We start from the raw sequence: 25,305 nt of genomic DNA, 5'->3' as shown, positions 1-25,305 counted from the left end.
AGAAGTGTGACCCAGTCCCCAACACCAGTGTTTTCAAGATGTTTCTACCTTGCTGCCATCTGACCATGCTTTTCAGTATTAGAGCATGCCTCAGGAAGTCCTTCTGATTTCTCAGTTCACCCATTGTCTTAGCCAGCAGAGTCAGATCAAATAAAGACCTTCTTTAACTGGACATGAAGGCATGTCCATAGTCTTGATTGGCCTATAGATTTGTGCGTTTTGTGAAGATCAGGACCATTTTCTGATAGATAGTAACAGTTCCCTCTAATCTACTGTCTTCGAAACCCCTTCATTCCCTGAACCCCTTATAAACTCTTCTGGCTGTTTTCAAGAACCTGCCAGCAACAGTTAATCCTAATTATCCTGGATCTGTTCACTTTCCAGAACTCCCAGTACCACAGCCCAAAGGCCTCCCAAAGACTGTCCACTCCCTGCCACCTGAATCTAACTAAGCTGTAAGCCAATGTTCAGACTCAGAATTGCCTTTGCTGCTCCCCTTCTTCATTTGATCTTGAAAACACAGCTGGAGCTTTTCAGACAAAAACAAAAAACACTTGGTTGGGGCTGGAGCGATAGTGCAGTGGGTAAGGTGCTTGCCTTGCATGAGTTCGAACCAGGTTGGATCCCTGGCATCCTATATGGTTTCTCAAGAAGAGCCAGGAGTAACCTCTGAGCATCAGCAAGTGTAACCCCCTCCCCAAATAAAATTTAAAATAAAAAACACTTGGTCTTAAATAGGTTGCCATGGTGCCTTAAAATGCTTATCTGGTGCAAACAAGGTACCAGGGGTATCCAAAACTTATTTTTTACATGCACATTTGTTACCATGCACTCCTCGCTGCTGATGATCCTGCTCAGTAATAGGGCTGACATGTACTAAGGGGTGTACTAAAGGTGCAGCTTTTGCCCCCTGTAGCTTAGGGCAAGCAATGCTGACTACCAGCAGCTGCATATGGCTGCCATATCCAGTAGACACCCTATTTTACTAGTTTCCTTTACAGGTCAAATTACATATTTTCCTGTTACCTGAAAGGTAAATTGCTAAATAATGTTACTTTAGTCTCTCTCTTGCCTCTCACCAATGCTTATGTTTGCCATGTAGATTTATCCCTGGAGATGCTGATGGGAAGGTGTCAGGGTTCCAGGTGTGTCCAGGGTTTGGATTGAGGTTCAGCCTACAGACTATTGCTGGAGGTAGTAAGATGTTGTCCAAGCTTCTTGAAAGGGAAGGGAAGGTGTCCCCTTGACAGGCCCAGAACACAGACTCTGAGCCCTAGGGAACTGCTTGGAATCATTGAAGTGGGCAACCAGAGCAGTGGAAAAGTTGAAGGAAAGAGTATTTCTGGGGATTGCAGATCAAACAGCAAGAAAACACCACCCTGCTTCCCACCAGCACTGCGCCTTCTCTAAGATTAGTGATTGGCAGAACCTGCCTAGCACCAGGCTTACATCTAACTTCCTCTACACAGACTGTGAGCCACTTTTGGCAGCAGCATCCCCAGAGTCATAAGTGGGCTGAGATGACACTACAGGTGAAGGATACTTCATCAGTACAGGGGGTTTCCCAGCACGGGAGGCTGACCCTCCCCACTCCATTCTTATGTCCAGAAGGACAGAACTAGGATAGCACTCAGAGGCTGCATAAGTGTTGAGTTGATTGTCTTAGGTTCTTACAGCTCCAGGTGAAAAAAAAAAGGTGTGATATCATGATGGGCCTTGCAGACCGCTGCTTGAGCCCTCCCAGAACTCTTGTCCTCTCCCAGCCAGTCTCCCGGTGTGTTGATGTTAATCTCAGGCAGCCAGAGCCCTAGTCTGACTTCTGAACAACTTCGAGTTCTTCAGGAGAACCAAGCAAAGCAAAACAGAATGTCTTGATTTTTGGCGCAAGAGGAAGAATTATTTTAGGAGAAGACAGCTGGTAAAGAAGAAACGGACTTCTGACCTTGCTTTCTATTGTTTTTGGTTAGTTTTGGTTTGGTTTGGGGTTTGCAGTGCAGGAGATTGAGGCAAGTGCTCTACCATAAGCTTCATCCCCAGCACTCACTTTGTTTTTTTTTAATAGAGCAGAAAATTTTTATCCATATATCACTTTTGTTACTATAGAAGTTACACTTATGCCGCATCTGTAACGTAATATTTTTTCACACCCCTTTGTTCATAATAAATATTGATTGTTAAAGAGTATACTAGTGTTTCAAAGATAGGAACTTAATCTAGATAGGGAAAACATTTACTTTCGGCAATGCTTTTATTCCCCAAGACTTATACACATTTAAAGGACTATGAAATCTTTAACTTGGAAATAGGTGTTTGGCTGCCTTTCCTGTTTGCTCACCACTGTATGTAGTAGGGCTTTGCAAGTTTTCCAAGAGTGCCCTGGCCATGCTACTCTTGCATCCCACATCTATGCTAGATCTCATCAGTTCAGAGTTCTCCACTTTCTACAGGGTCAGAGACCCAGTGGCTCAGGAAATCCCAAAAGAGAATTTCTACTGCTTCTTTTCTAAATGCAGTGTTCCTTTGTGTGCAAACTTACCGACAGGGCAAGTGGAAGATACATTGAAGTAGTCACAAGCCCTATTCCAAGGAATAACACTCCAAAGGAGTTTAAAGAGGTTTAATATTCTGTCTTTGTACAGATCCATTTTTAAAACACTGTAAGAGACTGGACAGGAGAGACAATTCAATTAGTTTGCCTAAACTATCTCTTCTAGATCAGAGAACTCATGAAGGTTTTATAAATATGAAGCATCTCAGAGTTAGACCAATCACTGGAGGTTTCCATGTCCCATGCCCCGTATATAAAATGGTGCCAAGTGAATCCAAGAGTAGTTGAATTGGGATGAACCGGGAGGAACCTGCCATCACACTTTCTGTCGTTTCATTTCAGATGGAGGAGGAGCACCTCTATGGTCTGAGGTGGAAAGAACTGGAAATGCACAGCCTGGCTCTGCAGAGCACCTTCCATGAGCGGAACTGGAGTGATGAGAAGAATCTAATGCAGCAGGAGCTCCGTTTCCTGAAGCAGAACATCTTCCTTTTCTATGTCAAACTCAGGTGGCTGCTAAAACACTGGCGGCAAGGGAAAAAGATGGAGGAGGAAGAAGATTTGAATGAGGTACCTCCACACGGAGAGAGTTCACTGTCTATGTCTCAGTTTTGTCCTTGATCTCCAGACACTGCTGCTGCATCCCCTACTCTCTCTCTCTCTCTCTCTCTCTCTCTCTCTCTCTCTCTCTCTCTCTCTCTCTCTCTCGATTTTGTCAAGTCACATGCAAACCATGGAACACAGCTTGGGCCCCCTGACATACACCGACCCTCATTCTTTTTTTTTTTTTTTTGCTTTTATGGGTCACACCTGGCAATGTACAGGGGTTACTCCTGGTTCTGCACTCAGGAATTACACCTGGCGGTGCTCAGGGGACCATATGGGACGCTGGGAATCAAACCCAGATTGACTGCATGCAAGGCAAATGCCCTATTCACTGTGCTGTCGCTCCAGCTCCCTGACCCTCATTCTAAGAGCATATTGCACTGTCTCCATTCTGCAGCAAAGTTGACTGCTGTCTTCTCATCTGCCACTTTATGAATTGTCATCCTGTGGGCCTTTCCTACCCCATTCAACCCTGATGCTTGGTTAAACCTGGTTCTCAAACTTTGTCTTTTCATCATAGTTTCTGTTCTAAATGCCAGGAGCCTGTCTTGCCTTGCTTTCTTGACACATATCCCCAAGCCGAGCCCGGACCACTTGCCACCAGTTTGTGTGTCTCCACTTCCCCAGGTCTCAGTTCCCAGATTCTGAACAGAGACACAGCAGAGCAGGGACTTACCTTCTGAGTGACTTTTCTGGGGCATCAGTCCCCTCCAGCCCTGCTGGCTCTTTCCCAGCCTCACTTTCTGGTGGGCTCAGAGCAGAGATAAGGACCAGAGATAAGGACCTCTGCAAAGCTGCATTCCTGCCCCATGTTGTTATGGATGGTTAGGGTCCTTTAGACCTGGTGTATGCTTTTTATCCATAAACCATGAATGTCATTTTCAACTCCTCTTGTGAACAAAAAGCTACTTTATGGATCCCTCTTTCCTTGGGGTGAAGGAAGTCTTCAAAATCAGATTCTACCAGTTTTCAAACCCTCCTTAAGCAAGACCTTGGCATAGTGAAGTTTTTCAAGTTCTCCTTCTCTAATGAATAAAAGTGTGAGTATGAACTAGCAGTAACTCATAAAGCAGTGAGTTTTTTATATCAAAATACCAACAAGTAGTAAAATTTCCCATCTTTCTCATAAAGTCTAGGTCAGTATTCTTTGCTGTTTAACTGGAGGAAGAGGCCAGTGAATGAAAGAGTCCAAATGAGGACCTTAGGGGAAAAGGCTAGGCAGTGAAATCTTGATAACCCTTAGAATGGATCCTTTTCTGTGTTCAGACAACACAAGTCAGGCTGCTGGAAAACAATTTGGGCAGAGCAGTGATCATTATCTCTTGTGTTTTCAGGGTGAGCACCCAGAGACTATTCCCAGGATTGGGGATGTTCGAGTCCAGGGGGACCTCAAGGGGGAAGGTCCAGACCAAGAGGACAATAGTCCGGGCCTCGGATTTTCCACAGGGGACCGTTCTCCCCATTGCCCTGTGCAGATGGGTGAACACGGGTCATGGCTGCAACCTGCAAATGGTGAACAATTCCATGGACAGGTGGGTGCTGAGTTCCCCAGCCTACTTATGCACCTAGGCCTGTGTTGTCTTTCGCAGGCTCATGTTCCAGGGAGTAGAAAAGATTCCTTTGCTTGAGTTTTGCTAGAAATCACAGTGGTACGGCTGTGTGTGTGTGTGTGTGTGTGTGTGTGTGTGAGAGAGAGAGCGAGAGAGAGAGAGAGAGAGAGAGAGAGAGAGAGAGAGAGAGAAGGAACTGAACCCAGGCCATACCAACACTGTGCCATGGTGCTAGATTCCTGGTCCCAGATGTCAGACTTTTCTTTAAGTCACAGTCCTGCAGACTGCACAGACTTATACATCTAAGTCAGAGTTCAACAAATCAACGCAATCTTATCCATTCATGGTCAACAAATGCATCTTAGAAAAAGAAAAATGATTTTTTGGGGTTGCTATTTTACAGTGCTGAAGATTAATCACAGGGCCTCACAGATGCTAAGCAAGTGCTTGACTTTTGAGCTATAGTCCTGGCCTCCAAAAATGTATTGTTTTGAGTGGCCTTAGAAAAGTTGTTCGGGGTCAGAGAGATAGTACAGTAGGTAGGGCATTTGCCTTGCATGTGACCAATCTGTATTGTTCCCTGACCACATATGGTCCCCACGTCTGTCAGGAGTGATTCCTGGGTCCAGAGCCAGGTGTAATTCCTAAGCCCCAACAAGTATGGCCTAAAAACAATGAAAAAATAAAAGTTTCTCATTTTCCCAAGGAGGAGAGAACTCAAAGCAGCCCTCTCACCCACAGTCAAAGCACAGCCAGGGCTCCTTTGTGGATGTTCAACTGTTTAACTGACCCAATATCAGCAACATCACTAATTTGGCAATATTTGTATAAAGATAAAAAGAATAAGTACTTAAAAAACAAACAAACATGTAGTCCAAAGTGTTTTTAGGTTATTTGGGGGCCACTTAAACTTAATGTCCCAAATAAAAAAATATTTGATGAACTTTTTTTTTAAGTGTATAAAAAAAGAGGCGGATTTCAGTATAGACCATTAAGAAATGAGTCACGGTGTTGAATGCCATATTCACATAAAGCAGCTAGACCCTGCTTAATCAATAGCCAAAAGATGCTACTAATCCCACGCAGGTTGTTTTATACTTTTATGCAAACCCGCAGACCTGTGCGTTTATTGTGTTCAAACCCTCAGAGGTACTGATGTCAGAAGCTTTCTTGCTCCCAGATTTTCTAATCTGAGCCCCTCCTGACTCTGTTTTATTCTCAGTGGACTCCACAGAGCAGGGCTGGGGACCTGGAGCCCTGGCTATGGGCTGTGGGGCAGACTAGGGGTGCAGGGAGCAGCCTGTTGCTTGGGACCCACCACACTATGGACACTCGCTCTCTCGGCCCCAGACACCATGGCTGCAGCTGCTCCCTCAGCTCAGGGCCTCAGAGGACCATGTGGGAGAGGGTTGGCCTCCCAACACTGGCTCAGATCCAAGTGAGAAGTAAAGGGGTGGCTCAAAGGTGCCTTTCTGGCTGAGAACAAATCATATTTTGCCATCTAAGGGCTGTTTCTGAATAATGTGACTAAAGAACAGGAGGTTCTGCTTTCCAATGAACTTGTAATCATAGTTATTAGGAAGTTTGTCATTACGCAGACTCCATGGGGAGGTTTTAGATCATGGAATGGGTTTTCCAGCAGTGATTTAGATGGAGAATAAAAAGCTGCTTTTCGATCAATCCTTTAAATTCTGCTGCTTTCATTACTTTTCAGTCATTAGAGAGCCATCAATCCTGTATAGTAACTGTGATTAACTGACGGTTTGGTGGCCAACTGATCACAAACCTGATGCTTCTAAGGTCCCATCTTGGGTGTATCCACACACGCATCCAAACGCTTTAGAAAAGAAGAAAAACTGCGAAGACATCTGGTTTTCTGAACAGCAGTCATGGAAATTTTGACCTGTGGGGTGGAAAGTAATGTAAAATCACTCAGCTGGAACCTCAGAAGCATTCTTGTGTCTTCATGTCAGCACTTGTTGCTTGCCCCCTTTCCACCACTCATTTTTCAACTATTCCTCTTGCTTGTGGAAAGAGACATATTTCTGCATCACATAGCATGAAAGAGAGACAGACCCAGGCTGCTGGGGTGGTGGCTGTGTCTTTCATGGGCATGTCTGTGCTGAGTGCCAAGGCCCAGCCTCTAGGGCAGGGGATTACTGAGCTCTACTGTAAGCTCCAGCTGGTGCCCGGGAAGACTTCTCCCGGGGCTTTGCCTGCCACTTACTGGCAAGATCATTAGCTGGGCTGCCTGCACACTAAGGCCAGAACACTTTCCTTCCCGAGCTGCTGTGCTGAGCCACACCATTTCCAGAAACTCTGAGAGCCTCCCAAGGTGATAAGCAGATGGGAACCTGGCAGCCCTCGATCCCAAGGCTGGACTGATGAGTAACACATTTCCCCGGCCTTGGTCTTTGTCCTTCCCACAATCCAACATGGTAGATGGCAACATTTATCTTATCCAAAGAGGTAAAGGAATAATAAAAACTCACATGGGTTGCACCCAGGGGAGAGCTGATAGAATCCAGCAGGTTTCTATTTTCAGAGAGCTCTGGGCTGAGTGTCCTGCCTGCTGCCTGCTCAGTGCTCAAATGACGGAGTGGGCTGCCTTGCGGCAATTGGAAGAGAAGGTAGTTGATACTGTTCACAATAGCCAAAATCTGGAAAGAACCCAAGTACCCTAGAACAGATGACTGGTTAAAGAAACTTTGGTACATCTACACAATGGAATACTATGCAGCTTTTAGGAAAGATGAAGTCATGAAATTTGCTTATAAATGGGTAGACATGGAGAGTAGCATGCTAAGTGAAATGAGCCAGAAAGAGAGGGAGAGACATAGAAGGACTGCACTCATTTGTGGAGTATAAAACAACATAACATGAGGCTAACACCTAAGGATAATAGATACATGGGACCAGAAGATTGCTCCATACCTGGAAGCCTGCCTCATGAGCAAAGGGGAGAAGGCAGCTGGAATAGAGAAAGGATCACTAAGAAAATGATGGCTTAAGGAACCGGTCGGGATGGGATATGTGTGCTGAAAGTAGATAATGGACCAAACATGATAACCTCTCAGTATCTGCATTACAAACCATAATGCCCAAAAGTAGAGAGAGAGTATGGGGAATATTGTCTGCCATGGAGGCAGGAGGAGGGTGGGAAAGGGGGGTTATCCGGGGATATCGGTGGTGGGGAATGTGCAGTGGTGGAGGAATGGGTGTTTGATCATTGTGTGATTGTTACCCAAACATGAAAGCTTGTAACTATCTCACGGTGATTCAATAAAATTTAAAAAATTAATAATAAAAGAAAAGATAAAAGAAGGCAGTTGGTTCCAGGCCTGGAAGGACAGAGGGGAAACAGGGGCGTTATCATGTCTGTCTTGCTAAGCTCCAAATGCTGTTGCTGGGGACTAATGCAATAGGACAGGGGGCAGGGAGCCTGCCTTGCACTCACTTCACCCAGGTTTAACCCCCGGTACTCCATATGGTCCTCCAAGCCTGACAGGAGTGATCCCTGAGTGCAGAATCAGAGTAAACTCTGAGTACTGCCGGGTGTGGCAAAAACAAACAAACAAAAATGGCAATGCTGTCAAGGCTAGCATTCCTAAGACTGTAAGCGTTTTATACTTATTAGTAATTCCAGAAATCATGTCTTTTTAAACATGAGGTGATTAGTAGTGCCAGCATTATGACCTTGTGATCCCAACAACTAATCTTCCCAGAATCATATTATCTTATTAGAAAAGAAGACTTTTTTTTTCATTAAAGGATATGATCTCTTATTGCATCAAAGTGCACAGATGCAGACGCTTATATAAAATTCAGAGCAGGATAAGAGCTGGAGCAATACTACAGTGGTTAGAGCATTTGCCTTGCATGCGGTCAACAAGGGTTCAATCCCTGGCATCCTACATATGCCACTGACCATAGTCGGGTGTAGCCCAACAACCCCCCCATCCAAAAAAAGAAAAAGAAAACCTCAGAGCAAGCTCTAATGAAATTGTATTTCTAGTTAGTTTCCTCCAGCTTTAACCAGAGACTGAAAACCGAGGCCCAGGCAGGGCACTGAGGAGCCTCTGACTCGTCTGAAACTTCGCTCCTGCAGGAACTGGTTGAGATAAAAGCTCACAGTGTGCCTTGGCTTCCTGTAGTCCAAGTCACTGCGGTATCCGGCAACCTCCCTTCCTGGTTGTCCACCTTCCTGCTTTGCCCAAGATGTAAAAACTAGAAAGAACACCTGTGCTCCATGTGGCTCATACCTCAGAACTGGGAACCCCCCCGCCCCCACCAACTCCTATTTGGCTGATTGGTTGGTTGGGGTCTGGGGTCCCACTGGCAGTGTGCCTGGGCTACTTCTGAGGCTTGGAAGGTTGTTCCCGATGGGGTGTGAGGGACAGTGTGGTGCCAGGTTGGAATCAGGCTTCCTGAATGCAGCCCATGTGCTCCAACCCACGGAGCCATTATTTCTCCAGTTCAGTCTTTCTTTTTCTTTTTTTTAAATGTGAAAGCTGACCTCTCAAGTCTAGAAACATTCAGGCCACTATTTTGTATATGAGACTGGGAATAATTGGTCAGGTTACACCTTTACAGCCCCCTCTATGACACTTGTCCATGAGACTAACCAGACAGAGCTTGAGAAATGAGAAAACATTTTTTTTTTTGCTTTTTGTTTGTTTGTTCTATAACTGAAAATAGCACCCACAGAAGTGAGTGAAAATAAAGATGTACTAGGAGGACTTAAGGCAAAGATGCTCTGCCCTGTTCGGCCTTCCAGAGTTGACCAAGGTAGAGTTTGTGACACCCCTTTCAAAGGGTCTGACGACTCTAACTCTGGATAACAGGGGAGTTTTTTCCATCTGGCCTCAGGATTCTTATCAGACCTACTCTGGTTTCTTTGATACCTGTGGCTGCTCTAACACTGTCCTTGCACTTTGTTACATGTGTGCCCTTAGGTCTGTCACACACCCACACTTTATTCTTGAGAATCATTCAGTAAAAATTATGGAGACCTTCATCCCAAGCCTAGTCCTCCTAGCTGGGTCATCTGGCATAAATTTAGTCAGAGGGGGATGGAAAGAACTCAGTGGGTGGGAGCGCAGGTTTTGCGTGCAGAAGGCCTGGGTTCCAACATCCCATAGTCCCCTAAGCATTGCCTGGAGTGACCCTTGAGCACCAAACCAGGAATAGCCCCTGGGTACTGCCAGATGTTGTCCCAAAACACAAACAAGCATATTCACCTGGAAAACAAATGATTTCTTATACATTGCTGTAAGCTCCCATTATAAATTTTATTTTCACAGTTCAATCTTTAATAACCTGTTCTTTTTCAACCTTGTGAGCAAGAAATGGTTTTAGAAAAGAATCTTGAAGATAATCTGAGTATGGCAAATGACTTGTTTATTGTTTTGTTGCTGTTGTTGTTATTGTTTTGTGGTTTTAAAGTCACACCACTCCTGGTTCTATGCTCAGAGATCACTCCTGGCAGAGCTCAGAGGACTGACCACATGCAGTGCCAGGGATTTAAACCAGGTTGGCTGCATGCCAGGCAAGCATCCTACCCACTGTACTATTTCTCTAGCCCCTAATGGCCTATTCTTGTAAGTTTGCTAATGTGCAAGTGGATTCTTTTTGACTGATCTTGCAGTCTTGGGTGACTTTCCTGGGGCAAGTCTGAACCAAACCTGCTGATAGGAAAGTGTTTGCATTGAGCGCTGCCCAAAGGCCCCTCTCTCTATGCTGCCTGTAGGACCCATGCACACTAGGGTTTGGGGGGTGTTAGGGTGCAGCTCCTACCACATCCCCAGCTAAGTTCACATGTTGAATAGCCTGTGCTAACATGAGGTGGAGACTATTTCTGTTTTGTGACTGGCCTTTTGCGAGTCACTACACCTGTTTCAACGTTATATTGAGTCCTACAGAGTCAATGGTTCTGCTCTTTGAGAGTGAAATCTTAGAAATTTTGTCTTAGAAATCTTACAAAAGATGACTTTGTAAAAATAGCAGCCTTTGCATCAAAAATGTCTTGCTCTGCTGTCTTTTCCAGAAATGCCCTTCTTACCTTCTGTTAATAATATTTATCATATACTTGGATAGCAGTCCAATTGGGTGAAACTCTACCTTGAACCTGTTATAAAGTTTAACACTTGACAGCACAAATGCCTGTTCCCAATTTTGGGATTATTTTAAACCTTGCCCAGGAGAAGTGGAAGGACTGAAATACCCTTAGCTTGAGAGAAAGGAAGTAGTAGAGCCAATTTATCCTGCTACTTTGTGAGAATGGGGACGTTGATCTCTGAAGCATCAAAGTGTTGTTTTTAATTGACACATATTTAACAATTACAAGAGATAAAAGGTTACCCAACTCTGTCATTGGCATAAAAGCTTCAGAAAGCTGTCTCCAAGACAATCTTCAAGGATTTCTGTGTAGACCAGAGTCCTGATTTGTTTTTTGACTTGTTTTTGATCTTCCTTTTATCCCCAAAATATCTTGGTACAGGTCATCACAGGAAGAAAAAGTGAGACAGTTCCCTTTTCAACATTCTTCAGGACAACTCTTGATTATATTCCTTAGTTAGAAGATGGAATTGGTTACACAGAGATCGGTTTAAGAATTTTTTTTTTTGCCTCTGAGGACCCTAATGCAAAAATTAACAAACTCTTTTTCTAATTTCTTCTTTGTTGTTCATTGAAAAGTACAATTCACACACACTTGCCTTGCACATGGCCAAATCTGGGTTTGATCTTTGTTTGGTTCCCTGAGCCCTTCCAGGAGTGATCCCTGAGCAGAGAGCCAGCGATAAGCCCTGAGCACCACGGGGCGTGGTCCAGCAACTTCCCCAAATAAAATTAAATCAAAAATAAAGGAAAGAAAAGTACCAATCCATTTCATGAACATCTTTTAGAAGATCAAGAACTGACTCATTTATCTAGTCTGTTCAGTTTGTAAGAATAGGCTTCCAGCATGACAGCTCAGGATAAAGACCCCAAGTTCAATCTCCAGCACCAAATACCCACCTCCCACCCCTCAGATGTAGCCATTATAGCCCGCAAGCACCTCTGATCCAAAGCAGCACTGCACCATCAGGCCCAGATTGAACCATCACACCCAGATGACCAAGTATCCCAGGACTGAACCCCAGCTCCATCATCACTGTTTGGGAGACACACCCACCACCCCCCAAAAGTAAGAAAATAGACTCCCAGGTCAAACACAACTTCACAAGTATCAAAACTCTTTTTTTTTGAGCCACACCCACAGATACTCAGGGGTTACTCCTGCCTCTGCACTCAGGGGTCACTCCTGACAGTGCTCAGGGGACTATATGAGATGCGGAGATTGAACCCAGGTTGGCTGGGTGCAAGGCAGTCGCCCTACTCTCTGTGCTATGGCTCTGGCCCTTTTTTTTAAATAAAGTAAATAACAACAATAGTGATAAAAATTATGAGCAAAATAATAATAACAATACAAAACTTTTAAAAGTGTGGGTTATTTTGTTTGAGTATTTTGAGGACTTTTAACTTATTTCGAGAGGTGCTCAGGACTCACTCCTGATCCTGTGCTCGGAGGACCATATGCAGTACTAGGAATAAAACTGGGTCAACCATGTGCACAGCAAATGCTGTAGCCTCTGTATTATGTCTGCACACTCTGGCTCCTAAAAATCTACAATATTTTATTTTCCAATTTTTATTTGGGGTTTTCTTTGGGCCACACCAGCTGCTCTCAAGAATCACACCTGCTTGTGCTTGGGGGACCATACATGGTGCTGGGAATTGAACCAGAGTCTGCTTTATGCAGAGGAAAGAGGAGGCCTGTGCAAACACAGGAAGATGCAGGTTCTATCTGGCTACCTTGACCTGAAAGGTTTTCCAGAGTGGAGTGGGAGTGGGACTGTGAGAAGGGGGTCTCTGGGCTCTGTTCTGCCCTTCCGTGGAGGAGAGGTGCATCCAGCATGCCTGAGAGCACTTTTCATTCATCCAGCCTCCACAATACAGCAAACAAGGCTGCCTGGGCAGCTCCGAGGTGTGTGGTGAGCTGAGTGTCTGTGTGAGAGGAGAGACAGTCCAGAGGGATTCCGTTGTCCTGGTCCATCATTAATGTGGTGTGTTCATCACTCATTCTGACAAACCTTTCTCAGAGAAAGCCCGTACTCATGTGCAGAAAGACGGCCATCAGAGTTTTGAAATACCCCTTCTCACAGGATAGGAGGATGTAAAATATATACAGTTAAGTTTGAGAGACCAGTAATAAAAAATCTAGATTTAAGGAATTTAAAGGAAGTGTAAGAGACCAGTAATTAAAAAAAAAAACAACCTGGGTTTAGGGAATATAATGTAAGTGTAAGAGACTAGTAATAAAAATCCAGTCTTCATACAACAGGGCTGTCGGGTCCTCACATGAGCCCATCCTATACAAAATAGGAGTAGTGAGGTGCAGGCTTTGCTCTCTCTGCCAGCCCCCTAACTCACAGGGGTGGCACTGTAGAATAGTGGGGGTCGTGAGGAAGCCTTTATGGACAGATATTAACTTTAGTTATTAAACATGGCCGTGCTTAATACATACATGACAAGCACCAGGCTTTATTGATTCCCTTTCTGTTCAGCCTTTGGTTCTCCAGCATCAATGAGGGTCTAGAGCTTGTTCTCTCGGCCCCCACCAGAGCTTGCATGTCTGACGGTCTAGACCTGGCTTCGGGGCTCCTGCTGGCCCCTCAGCCCCCTCCCCTGCTGAGCACCCATCCCATCCCGGCAGCCTGAGTCCCAGCTTCCTATCACATCCCACACACCTGGGCTCCAGCCCCCCGCTCCCCTCTTCTCCCCAACCCCAACTGCCACGGCTCTCTGCCCTCCCCCCACAGCACCCTGAACCCAGCACTGCCCTCCCCGTCCCCTGACAGGTGGAAAACCAGCAACTGTTCGGCGCACTCAGGACCCTGCTGGAGGAGCTGCGGATAGAGCTGCGGGAGGACCAGCATGCCCGGCTGCGGCTGCAGCAGCAGTACGCCGGCGACAAGGCAGCCTGGGACGTGGAGTGGGCCGTGCTCAAGTGCCGCCTGGAGCAGGTATACACCCGCACTCCCTCTCTGCCCTCACCTGGCTCTGTCCTCTGGGAGAGGTGGGAGGGGCCCAGTGACCCACATTCAAGAGAAATAGGGTTTCCAGGACAAAGCATGGTTGTCTGCGGTTCTGTCTTCCCAGCCCCCTCTCCGGGGGTGAGACTGGCAGCATCAGAATAGTAGTCACCTTCCCATCATGCCAGGCCAGGCTTACCGGGACCCCCTCAGGCAGCAAGGGCCTAAGGACACGGTCAGCAGGGCCTGTGGACAACATGCAGACAGGAACGGGGAGCAGGCTGGGGTTGGGTTGTCTCTTAAAAAGGTATATGCATGCTTTTCTTTGGATTTTTGGAAGTACCAGAAAGAGCTGATAGGATTTTGCTGCACGTCCTAGAAGACTGGGAGTCTCAGTACCAGAATTTGCACGGAAGGAAATGGGACCAGGAGATCAAATGGCCTTTCAGGCAGAGTGAAGTGGAAGGCTGGTTTCCTGCCACCAACCCCTCCCAGAGCATAGCACAGCAGCTTTGGAGATCTTACACCCTGGCCATGGTTTTGAAGATCAGACTTAAGTGTTTGATCCCTTGAAATTCATGAAAGCAACATCCCTTCCTCCATGTGTTGTTCACTTAGAGCAGGTCTCTGGGTCTTCCTGGCGCCTTGACTGTGATGAGAGGAAAGATCTGTGCATCTGGGTTAATCTGCCTCCTAGGTTTTATTTTGAGACAAGCCATACCCATCATTTATATTTTATATGATGGCAAATATACAGTAAGCACATGGCCAATTTACAGAAAGACAGAGCCACAGCCCAGTGCGGTCTCCTGCAGAAGGACATTTATCTCCATTTATCTTGGTACCCAGGCAGAAGAGCCAGCTCCAGAGGAGGAATCACTAAGGACATTCTCTGATGAGCCGCCTCCTACTCTATTTTAAAAATGTTTATGGGGGAGCTACATATGTTTAAAGACTTCACATGTAAGCTAAAGAAGGGGGAGTATAATGTTTGGTGCCAGCCAGTTTCAAAACATTTCCTCTTTGTTTTAGAATAATCCGATCTCCTTCCATATACATTTGCTGCAAATAAAGCCTCAGGGACTAAGTAAGCAACATGAAATAAAGAGCATTTCAAATCTAGATGCCAGGTGGTAATAGATAAAGATGATTCATCCTCAAGTCATTCTGTTTCTGCCCAAAGAAATTTCTCAGATAGACATTTGCAGCCCAGAAAGCAATCGTTTGGGCTGATGCTAGTTTCTTTATAATAACCTCACCTTTACCTTCTAAGCATATGCATAACAGTTGGGATTCTACCAGAAGAAATATTTTATCTTAGTTGAGGCTATGTTGAGGCTATTCCCAAATCTGTGATTCTTTTAGTTGACTCCTAAGTAATAAATATCAAGGATGCAACAACAAATATCTTTTCTGTTGGGCGTTTTGTTTATGTGTTTGTTGGTTGATTGGTTGTTTGGGGAGGGAGAGGTATCCCTCAGTGCCCACAGCTACTCCCAGCTCTATGCTCAGAAGACCATGGAGAGCTAAGAATGGAATCAAGCCTCTTGCATGAAAAGTTTACCCTCAGCTCATTGACCCAGCACTCCAGTCCTGTTGTGTGTGTGTGTGTGTGTGTGTGTGTGTGTGTGTTTTATTTTGGGGGAAGGGGCGCATTCAGCAATGCTCAGGTCTTACTCCTGGCTCTGCATTCAGGAATCTCTCCTGGTGGTGCTTGGAGGAGCATCTGGAGTGTCAGAGATCAAACCTGGGTTATCCATGTGTAAGGCAACAGCCCTGCCCACTACACTATGTTTCGTGTGTGTGTGTGTGTGTGTGTGTGTGTGTGTGTGTGTGTGTGTGTGTAAGATCTCTTTTGAAGGACTTCTACTTCAGGGAGATCCAGACAGTAGATATAATTTAGAGTAGTTTGAGAAGTGTCTGCTGGTCTGCACTCAGTGGCTTTCAGGGGATGTAGGTATGCAGGACATACTTTTCATCTTGATGGGTTTGGAAAGGGTTATTCATAACGGCTCTCAAAGGATCAAAGAGATTGGAGGAGAGAAATAACGTTTTTAAGAGACAAGGATCTACTGAAGGGAGGGGGGAATACCTGCGTAACAGCAGAATCCTGGATAAGGGAAAAAAATGTTCAAAGAATTAAAGACTTGATCAGATTGTATCACAGAAGTCAAGTATTTTGATTTGCATTGTAGAAGTCTTTGGGGGGGCAGGAGATATTATTCAGTGGGCTGGAGTACATGCTCTGCATGCAAGAGACATAGATTCAACCTCCATCTCCCAGCATATCCCTCCCCAACTACTGGCCCCCAACAAATGAAGCCCTAGGAATAATTCCTGATCATGGATGGATATAGTCAAAAGAATATTCTAGTTACAAGATAGAGAATGGGTAGAATTAAGAATCTCCTGAACTAGGAGTAGGTACACCTATGTTCACTAATCTTTCTCTAAAATTATCGTGTTCTCCAGCAACAGGATACACTCAATTTATTCCTCTGTCCTTGATGTCTGTGTTACCACATATATTACTATTACATGCTCTGTAAACACTCTATATGTTTTCTTTGCTTTAATAATATTTTAAAGCTATTAAAAGTAGGAAAATTATTTACACATTTGCCTCTGTTTGTACCATTTCTGGGCTGGAGCGATAGCACAGCGGGTAGGGCATTTGCCTTGCACGCGACCGACCTGGCCATCCCCGGTTCAATTCCTCCACCCCTCTCGGAGAACCTGGCAAGCTACCGAGAGTATCTCGCCCGCACAGCAAAGCCTGGCAAGCTCCCTATGATGTATTCAGTATGCCAAACACAGTAACAAGTGTCACAGTAGAGATGTTACTGGGCCCGCTTGAGCAAATCGATGAACAACGGGAGTGACAGTGGCAGTGATACACCATCTCTAATGGTGTGTCTGTGTGTCTGTGTCTGTGTGAAATCTGTCTTCTGGTGTCATATGCCTTCTTGAAAAGGCCTCTATCATTTCTTGAAGTGCAGCTCTGTCACAATGATTTTTTTCCATTTTCATTTGTTGGAAAGTCCTTTTGTCCCCCTTCATTTTTGAAGCCTGTATGTGCTGAATGTGCAGTTCTATTGAGGGTGACCTTTCTCCCCTCCAGTCCTTCAAAGATATAACTCTGGTGTCCTCTGGTTAGGAGGTTCTGAGAAGTCTGCCATTCTGGTTAACTCTGTGTATGCTGTGTCTTTTTTTCTGTTTATTTTCAGAAATAAAGAGGCTTTCTGTTAGATTTTCAGCAGTTTGAATGTGATATGGCAAGATAGGATTTTTTTTTACTTGTTTGTTTTGGTATTTACCTCCTGGATGTTTGACAATAGTTGTCCTAGACTGCTTGTTACAAAGGCTGCCTCATCACTAGAATCCATACAGGGAATGACAACACAGGAGAAAATTTGTATAGAAGAAAGGCCGCCAAAAGATGGCGTGACTCAGGCTGGCTTTAGAATGGAGAAGCAGGCTATGGGCTGAGGTGGATTTGTTGCTTAATATTCTATGTGATGATGTCAAGTGTTTCTAATTTGCACTTTTAAAGTGAAATTTGTTCTTCCCTGGGATTAGTCACATCTTGGTTTAGCTGTATTTCCATAAATAATAGATAGTCATGGAACTTCTTTTCTCCTACGAAAGTGAGATGTGTGAGGAGCTAAGTTCCTGTCCTTCTCCCTTGCCAGCTGGAAGGGAAGACTGAGAAGAACTTGGGAGAAACAGGCTCCCCCGTGGACAACAAAGGGGCGTTCAAGAAAGAGAGGGAGACCCACCAGAAGCTCCTGGCTGACAGCCACGGCCTGGTCATGGACCTGCGCTGGCAGATCCACCACAGCGAGAAGAACTGGAACCGGGAGAAGGTAGAACTTCTTGACCGCCTTGACAGAGATCGGCAGGAGTGGGAACAGCAAAAGAAGGAGTTTTTGTGGAAAATAGAGCAGGTAAGGATGCCTCAGAGGACCGGGGAAGAGCATGGAGACCATCCGACCACTTAAGCGAGGGGAAAAAAATCACAAGGTGCAGAGCCTTTCGTCAGAGTATTTCATGACTCCAGAGAGAAAACAATATTGGAGACCAACCTTATGCTTTTCCTTACAGTCTGTAGGTAACTTTCTTGGGTGTATTTATGGGTAACATGTATATGAGTAGAGGTGGAGCATTAATGTTCTTTTTTTTCAGCTGAAAATAATTTTTTAAAATATTTTTAATGATTCAGTTACAGACTTACAAACTTTTGTGCTCAGGTTTCAGTCATACAATGATTGAGTACCCATCCCTCCACCTGTGCCCATTCTCCACCACCAATGTTCCCAGTATCCCTCTCCCCATCCTCCCCCAAACCCCCCGCCTCTGTGACAGGCAGATTCCCTTTTACTCTCTCTCCTTTAGGGTGTTGTGGTCTGCATGCAGGTAGGCCATCATGTTTGGTCTATAGTCTATTTTCAGCACTCATTTCCCATCCCGAGCAGGTCCTCCAAGCATTCTTTACTTGGTGGTCCCTTCTCTATCTGAGCTGCCTTTTCCCCCAGCATGTGAGGCTGACTTCCAAGCCATGGAGCAGTACTCCTGGTACTTATCTCTACTATCCTTGGGTGTTAGTTGGAGAGTTAAAGTTCTTAAAGGAATTAAAAAAGTTAAAGATGAGATCATTTCAGGTTTTGTAAAGTGACTTCTGTCTCCAAACTAACTTTTCCATATACCGTTCACTCACAGTGACTGTTCAGTTTGAATGGAATTGTTGTCCATTAGAGGAGTTGCTGAAGTAAGTCAGATATCAGGCTGTTTGCACCTGCTACAGCTGTTGCTGAGTAATGATTAAATGGGGTGGTAGTTATGGGAGACAGCAGAGAGCTCACTGTCTTCAGCTAAACAAGTGATTTAAACCCTCAGAATTAACTGGGGAAAACAAAGATGTTTCCCCCTCTCCAACTAATCTTTCTCTGCATTGCATCAAATTTAGGCCTATTTATATAATTCTGGACCATGTTGGCTCAGTGATGCATGGATTAAATTTTCACATTGGGCCAAATTTTACTCTCATATACATTTTCCTTGTTGCAGTCTGTCACATATGAGGCCTCAAGAATATACACTAAATCAATCAAGAACAGAGTTTGGGAAGGGTAACCTCATTCTTCTACCCACATAACCTACATTTTCATCAACCATTAGGGGAAATGTGCTCCATTATCCTCCGACAAGGTGCCTCTCTCCTAGACATACGCAATGGTGGACAGTGATTTCAGCAAGCAGTAGGGAATAAGGAAGGGGGGAGGGGAGGAACCAAGTACTGAAAAAAATAGTCCCCTTTGGCTCAGACACTGTTGAGAAGAGGAAAATGCATTCCACACAGAGTGGTGACGTTCTTCCAGGTTTGATTACTCACACCATTGAGTCATCAGGTTGACATTTGATATGCCACATTTCATAATCTCCCAAAGTCTATCAGAGGAAAGATTGGCCGACATCTGCTTAGACTAAAAGCAAAGCTCTAGGGAAAGTTTTTCATATTAAATCCCTTTTGTACGTCAACTGTCTTGGAAGAGATCAGACATGAGGTAGAAATGTGGAGGGTAGACATAACCTGTAATTCTTACAAAATGGTCTCAGAGTCACCATGTCCCCACTTGGGTTGGACAGTGCCACAGTCACTCCAAGTATTGTGTTACCTGATGGGTCCTTCTTGACCTGCCCTCCAGCATCACTGACAGGGCCTTGTTCTGCTGCTTATTAGCCTTTAGCTTGTTACTCGGACTTCAGGTTGGAAGTCATGCCTTGACTATCAGTTAGGCAAGTTGTTAGGTGTTTGATTTTGGCTTTTGGAGTGAGGAATTCTTTGTAAGATCATTAAGATATTTTGTGATATTCATTTTGCAGAGCATAATGACTTTGGGGTAGCAGTTACTTCCATTTTGAGACTATATTCCTGAAAGAGTGGGTAGGAACTAAAACCCATTTTCAAACTGTTAATACTTAGTTCTCTGTATTTCTCATAAAGTCAAGATCATTCTCTGAGACTTCAATTCTACCACCCTAGAAATTACAGTGATATGCATTCCACAGACCTAACAGCTTCAGAGCATGAGTCCACAAAGTTGATGTCATTGAGAATAATTAATTCCAGAACGCATGGGTTTCAGGCATCATCTGTTCCTGAAATCTGGGTGGTGGATCCCACAGACTTTGTACAATTATTTCATTGTTGTTTTTAAGAGAAGATTTGTGCTAGTGACTATTAGGAATCATGGATATTTAGTTGAGTCTTTAAAAACTAGGGGCAGATAGATGGTTCAAAGGTCTGGAGTATATGCTCTGTGGGAGCCCAGGGTTCAATCCCCAGCTCTGCATGACCCCCTGAGCAGCTTTGAGAGTGACCTCGAAGCAACATGATAGGCACAACCCCTGATTACTTCCAGGTATGACCCTAAAGCCAAAAAGATTAAAATTAGTTTATTGGGGGGAACACCCATTGGTGCTCAGGAATTGCTCCTGGAAATGTTGGGAACATATGTGGTACGAGGGATCAAACCAGAGTCAGCTGCATGCATAACAAGTACCTTTACCCACTGTGCTATCTCTATGGCTAAAATAAATTGAAAATTTAAAATAGTTACCCTCAAAATATTCAGCTTTTCAAAATGAAGTTTTTATCATTCTCACTCCTCTGTCCTGAAATTTCAGTAGAGCAGTTTTAGGTGTACATTGCAAAAAAAAAAAAAGGATTTGGCTAAAGTGCATGTAAATTTTCTTTATTAGTTATTGGGTTCTTTATTCAACTCTTTGTCACATATTTAATAGGTAAGTAATAAATGTGGGTGAACATCCGTTATGGTGAATGTCATTGATATTTCACTACTTGGTGAACCATATAGCTTGACTGTAATCACCCAATATAGCTGATGAAAGAAGTAACAGTAAATCCATTTTCCACTTTCCGAACACATGCTTCATACTTGTCTGGTGTCAATGAACTCCTACATAATTTCTGTGTCGAATGAAGCATTATATATGATAAATGACTCTGGGAATGTGTCTAGGGTCATTCAACACGTTATCGTCTCTCATATCACCTATCTTATCAGCATCTCTGGGTTGTGTCAACCCAAATGTAATCAGGTGGTAGTTAACTTTTATGGAGTAGCAGTACATTTCTCCTAGGAATTGTTAAGTTCCTAGTTAACTAGCAGGTGATGCAGGACTTGCTATATACTAAACAGCTAAAGAAAATCTCCTGGTCATTCCATTCTCCTTTCAGTATCTCCTTCATTAAATCAGGTAACAAGAAAGACCATTCTAGTAAAACCTGTGACCCTTAGGGTGATCTTTATTCTTTGGACCAGTTCTTTTAAACAATTCAGGTGACACTCCAGGAGCATTTATTGTTTTCTCCTGTATTACTTGAAATGCAAGTCCTTTAAGTTTTCTATTTGCACTAAAAGTTGTTTTACTGTAAAATTCTAAGAATAGTAGAGCTGATTCTTGATTTAAATGATTCTCCTAGGAAACCTTATCCTCTTAAAGATCCATTATTCTATTACAGCACCCTGGAGGCATTTCAGCAGCAGATCCCTCCCTCTGAAACCATTCCAGTTCATTTTTAGGAAACTCAACACTCACCAGCTTTAGTGAGCTTTGCTTCTGGCTGCCTGGGTTTATTTTTGAAATCCCACTTTACTGAGTTCGGGCTGCTTTTCCATAGCTCTCTTCTGTGCTCATTCTTACCCCTCTTCACTCACACCCTCGGTGCACATTTACAGCTTCAAATGTGATTCTTGCATCTTAATTCCTTGCTCAAAATAACTTGGAGATGATCACGTGTTGAAACCCAATTGCGCTGACATTTGTTAAATGAACACAATGAAAAGCTTTCCTTTTTACTATTCATTTATTTTTTCAGAAGGCATTTTAGCAGCATCTTTAAGAGAACTTTGAAAGAGTTTGGTCTTTGGGGAGGGGTAAACAAGGAACAAGGGCTGCGCTGGAACCCATAAGGACTCTGCTTTCTTCCCAAATTCAAGTGTATACTTGCCTCCAACACTCATATTGACTCTCTGGCAGATTGGTTCTCCATCTTTCTCATAAAATCACAATAATTTTCTGAGATTTTGGTTCTCCCACCCCAGAAATTACTGATGATATGCATGCCACCCTTATACCTGAATTGTGAATGAAAGTCCAAATTAGGAGTCAAAGGTACAGTTTGGAAAGATGTTTTGTTAAGATCGAACCAAAAAAGGAAAGTTAATTAATATGCTTCTAAGGGAGTTTGAGAATTTCCTGGCACTGTCTCAGCACTCACGGACTGAAAACCTTTCTTCTGCCACCCATTTAGGTCAAATTGAAATGTCACTTTAGTCATTCAGATAATTAACTTGTTCAAAAGAGCAATCAGTGTAATGTCATTCATTGAGACTGGTAGGTGGAGAGTGCCCTCACCTCTCTCTATGCTCACTGTGCCTATTTTGAAAGGGAGGCAATCATGAAAGTTTTCCAGAGAAGAGAGGACATGGGTTTTCAGGCGAAGTAGGGAGTGCTCCATACATGCCTTTCCCTGCTTCGCGTTGGGCCTCTCCTGAGCAAACTCATCCCAGTGCTGGAAATAGATCAGGGAGGTGTGGAGCAGGCCACTATGGCCTCCCTCACTCAAAAGAGCTTTGTCATTAGCCTTGTCCCCACAGGACCCCCTTGGTTCTTACCTCAACCCGCAAGGGAGGGATGTGCTGTCCCAAATTTCTAGGTAAACCGAACTAAAAGGAGTTGGGAACTTTATATCTGGGAGCAAACCAACAAGTCATTCAACACTGGTCTCTATGCAAATGTTCCTTACACCAGGTAGTCCTGCATTCCACCACTACTTCCTGTTTACCAAGGGCATAATGTTGCTGGACCCAATTCCAACGTATGTGCAGCCTCTCCATATCAGAAAGTAATTCTCACATGCCAATATGGTGTCAGATAATTCCACTTTTTTCTGCTTCATTCTAACACTGTCTCTCCAGACAGATGAGATCAGATTCACAGGGAAACGGATTTTTATACCACCCTTTTCCTCAGACACCATTTGCACCCATCCTCAGGTTATTGCTTGCACCTCTGAACATCTAACTATACATCAGAAGTTCCCAGGACACCCTTCTCAGATCTGAATAATTTGTTGGAGTGGCTCAAGAACTCGGGAAAGTCATTTATTCACTGCAGCACTGATTTGTGACAAAGGATATTATTCAGGGACAGCCATATCGAAAGGTGTGCTTGAGGCAAGGTGTGAAAAAAGTCAGAGAACCACTTTCTCTCCAACTCTCCTCAAATATCCAGTATCTGTCAACCTAGAAGTTGTTAGAACCTCTTCTTTTGGTTTTTCATGTTTTGTTTTGTTTTGGTGTGTTTTATGGAGACTTCATTGCATAGGCATGTTGATTAAGTCATTGGCCACTGGCAGTTAAACTTAACCTCTAATTGCTCTCCCTTCCATGGAAACCAGGGAGTAGAACTGGAAGTTCCAGCCCTTTCAGAACATCTTGGTTCTCCAGGCAACTGGTGCCCATTTTCAGGTGCTTTTCAAAGGTTGCTTCATTAATGTAACAAGAGACTCCTTTATCACTCTGAACACTTAGAAATTACCAAGGCTTGCTGAATTGTTGATCTAGGAACTATGGGGTCATCAAACTAACCAAATATCTACATTTCTTGTTAATCAGAGCATTGTGCCAAGCCAGGTCAAAAGTCCAACTATAAAGTATGTGTCTTGTTTTATTTTTAGTCCTACCAGGTTTTAAATTACCTTTATAGCTTAATGTTATTCCTCTCAAAGTATAAGTGTTCACTGACACCAAATACTTATTAACCCAGTTTGATCACTTGGGTTATATACGTATAAGACTGTTCCAGATGTTTTAGGTCTAGTTAGGAAACTAAAATTTACTGTCAAAAACTTATCGCTGATAATATTCTAGTAAGTGTGCCTTAAATTCTGTATAATTAAAAAAGCAAATTATTAATCTGTTACTTAAACATATTTTATAAAACTGTAAAAAGCATGAATTAAAAAGCTTTCAGTAGTAGTTTCAGGATACAATGTTCCAACTTCAATTTTACCACCAATGTCAGCTTCCCTCCACCATGTCCCAAGATTTCCTCCCAAATCCCCCAGTCCGCCTCCTCAGCATATAACTTTCTAGATTTAACAATTGTAGTTTGAGTTCCATGCATACAGTAGTGTTGGTTCATCATGGGTGTTTTTTTTAAATAAATTTGTTGTTTCCTATGAGGACATTCCTCCAAGTTATGTACAATAACATCAGAAGGGATTGGCTTGAGCCTGGTTCATGTAATTTTCCCAGTTTAGACTTATAAGTTAATTTAAGAGCATTTATCTCTCAGTCTTTAAAATGTAATTCCAAATTATGAGGAACATGGTATTGAGACAGTAAGAGAAAAATGAGGCTAATGACTGGATAGGTAGTAGAGGGATAAGGTGTTTGCCTTGCACGCTGCCAGCTTTGGTTGGATCCCTAGCATCACATATTTTCTCCCACGCACTGCCAGGTGTGATCTCCAAGCACAGGCAGGAGTAAGCCCTTAGCGCTACCAGGCGCAACCCCAAACCCTCCCATCCTCAAAAAAAAAAAAAAGGAAAAAAAAAGAAAAGTGATGCTAATTGGTTTTTTGGTTTGGTTTGGTTTAGGGAGCCATACCCACTGATACTCAGATGTTGGTCCTGACTCTGCACTCAGGAATTGCTCCTGATGGTGCTTTGGGGAGCCATTGGGATACTGAGATTGAACCTGGGTCAGTTGCATGCAAGGCAAGTGCCCTACCCACTATACTATTGTTTAGGCCCTTAATCATTTTTATTTTTAAAACTCTCAAGTTGCAGAAAGAAAATGGTTCTCGAAGAAATGGCACTTTCCTCTGTGACCAAAAAGAAGGCAACATTCGCCCCTTTGCCCACTCAGGAAGCCCCCGAGTGCCCCGCCCCATAGCTATGTGGTCATGTGCAGATGCTGACTCCACCACATTTGAAGACCGTCCACTGTCCAAGCTGAAGGAATCAGACAGGTGCTCTGCACGGGAGAACCTCTACCTGGACGCCCTGTCCCTGGACAGCGAGGATCCAGAGGAGCCTCCAGCACGAGGGCCCCACAAGGATTTTAGGAACTGCCTCCCTGAGGTGGGTTTCTCCGTGCGTTTCTCATTGGTGAAAACAACGGGTCCTGGAATACGCAACGTTTACCTCTTGTGTTTCAGAGCTATATATATGGTCATCTCTGGAATGAATAGAACTCCACTTTTCACAATGCCAAGAATTTTATTGGTGCCCCAACCTCAGACAAGTGTGCCCTTGTGATCTGTTTCACTTTGCCTTCCTTGTCTGGTGTTGAGAAATACAGGACTCAAAAGGCCTCACCAGTGGATGTGTTCAACACAAAAAACTTTAATAGGAAGTAGATTTTGAGTTTCTCTTAAAATCACAGGAGCATCTTTGAGTCAGGAAAACTTATTAATAACCAGAAAGTATTGT

At 43.9% G+C, this 25,305-nt stretch overlaps 1 protein-coding gene across 4 annotated transcripts in view; it reads left to right on the top strand.

The window, feature by feature from the left end:
* MTCL1 (microtubule crosslinking factor 1) overlaps nt 1–25,305 on the top strand; it is a 135,404-nt gene that overhangs the window by 96,048 nt on the left and 14,051 nt on the right. For all 4 annotated transcript variants that reach the window (XM_056137919.1, XM_056137921.1, XM_056137922.1 and 1 more), the window contains 5 exons: nt 2,891–3,118; nt 4,489–4,686; nt 13,605–13,769; nt 17,471–17,725; nt 24,655–24,954. In XM_056137919.1, coding sequence (XP_055993894.1) covers nt 2,891–3,118; nt 4,489–4,686; nt 13,605–13,769; nt 17,471–17,725; nt 24,655–24,954 — 1,146 coding nt within the window. The remainder of the gene's footprint in view (nt 1–2,890; nt 3,119–4,488; nt 4,687–13,604; nt 13,770–17,470; nt 17,726–24,654; nt 24,955–25,305) is intronic.

This window comes from Sorex fumeus, unplaced genomic scaffold (assembly GCF_029834395.1).
Source record: "Sorex fumeus unplaced genomic scaffold, SorFum_2.1 ptg000128l, whole genome shotgun sequence".
Classification (NCBI taxonomy): domain Eukaryota; kingdom Metazoa; phylum Chordata; class Mammalia; order Eulipotyphla; family Soricidae; genus Sorex; species Sorex fumeus.
Note: the sequence above shows the minus strand (reverse complement) of the source record. Positions and strands in the feature narration are given on the sequence as shown.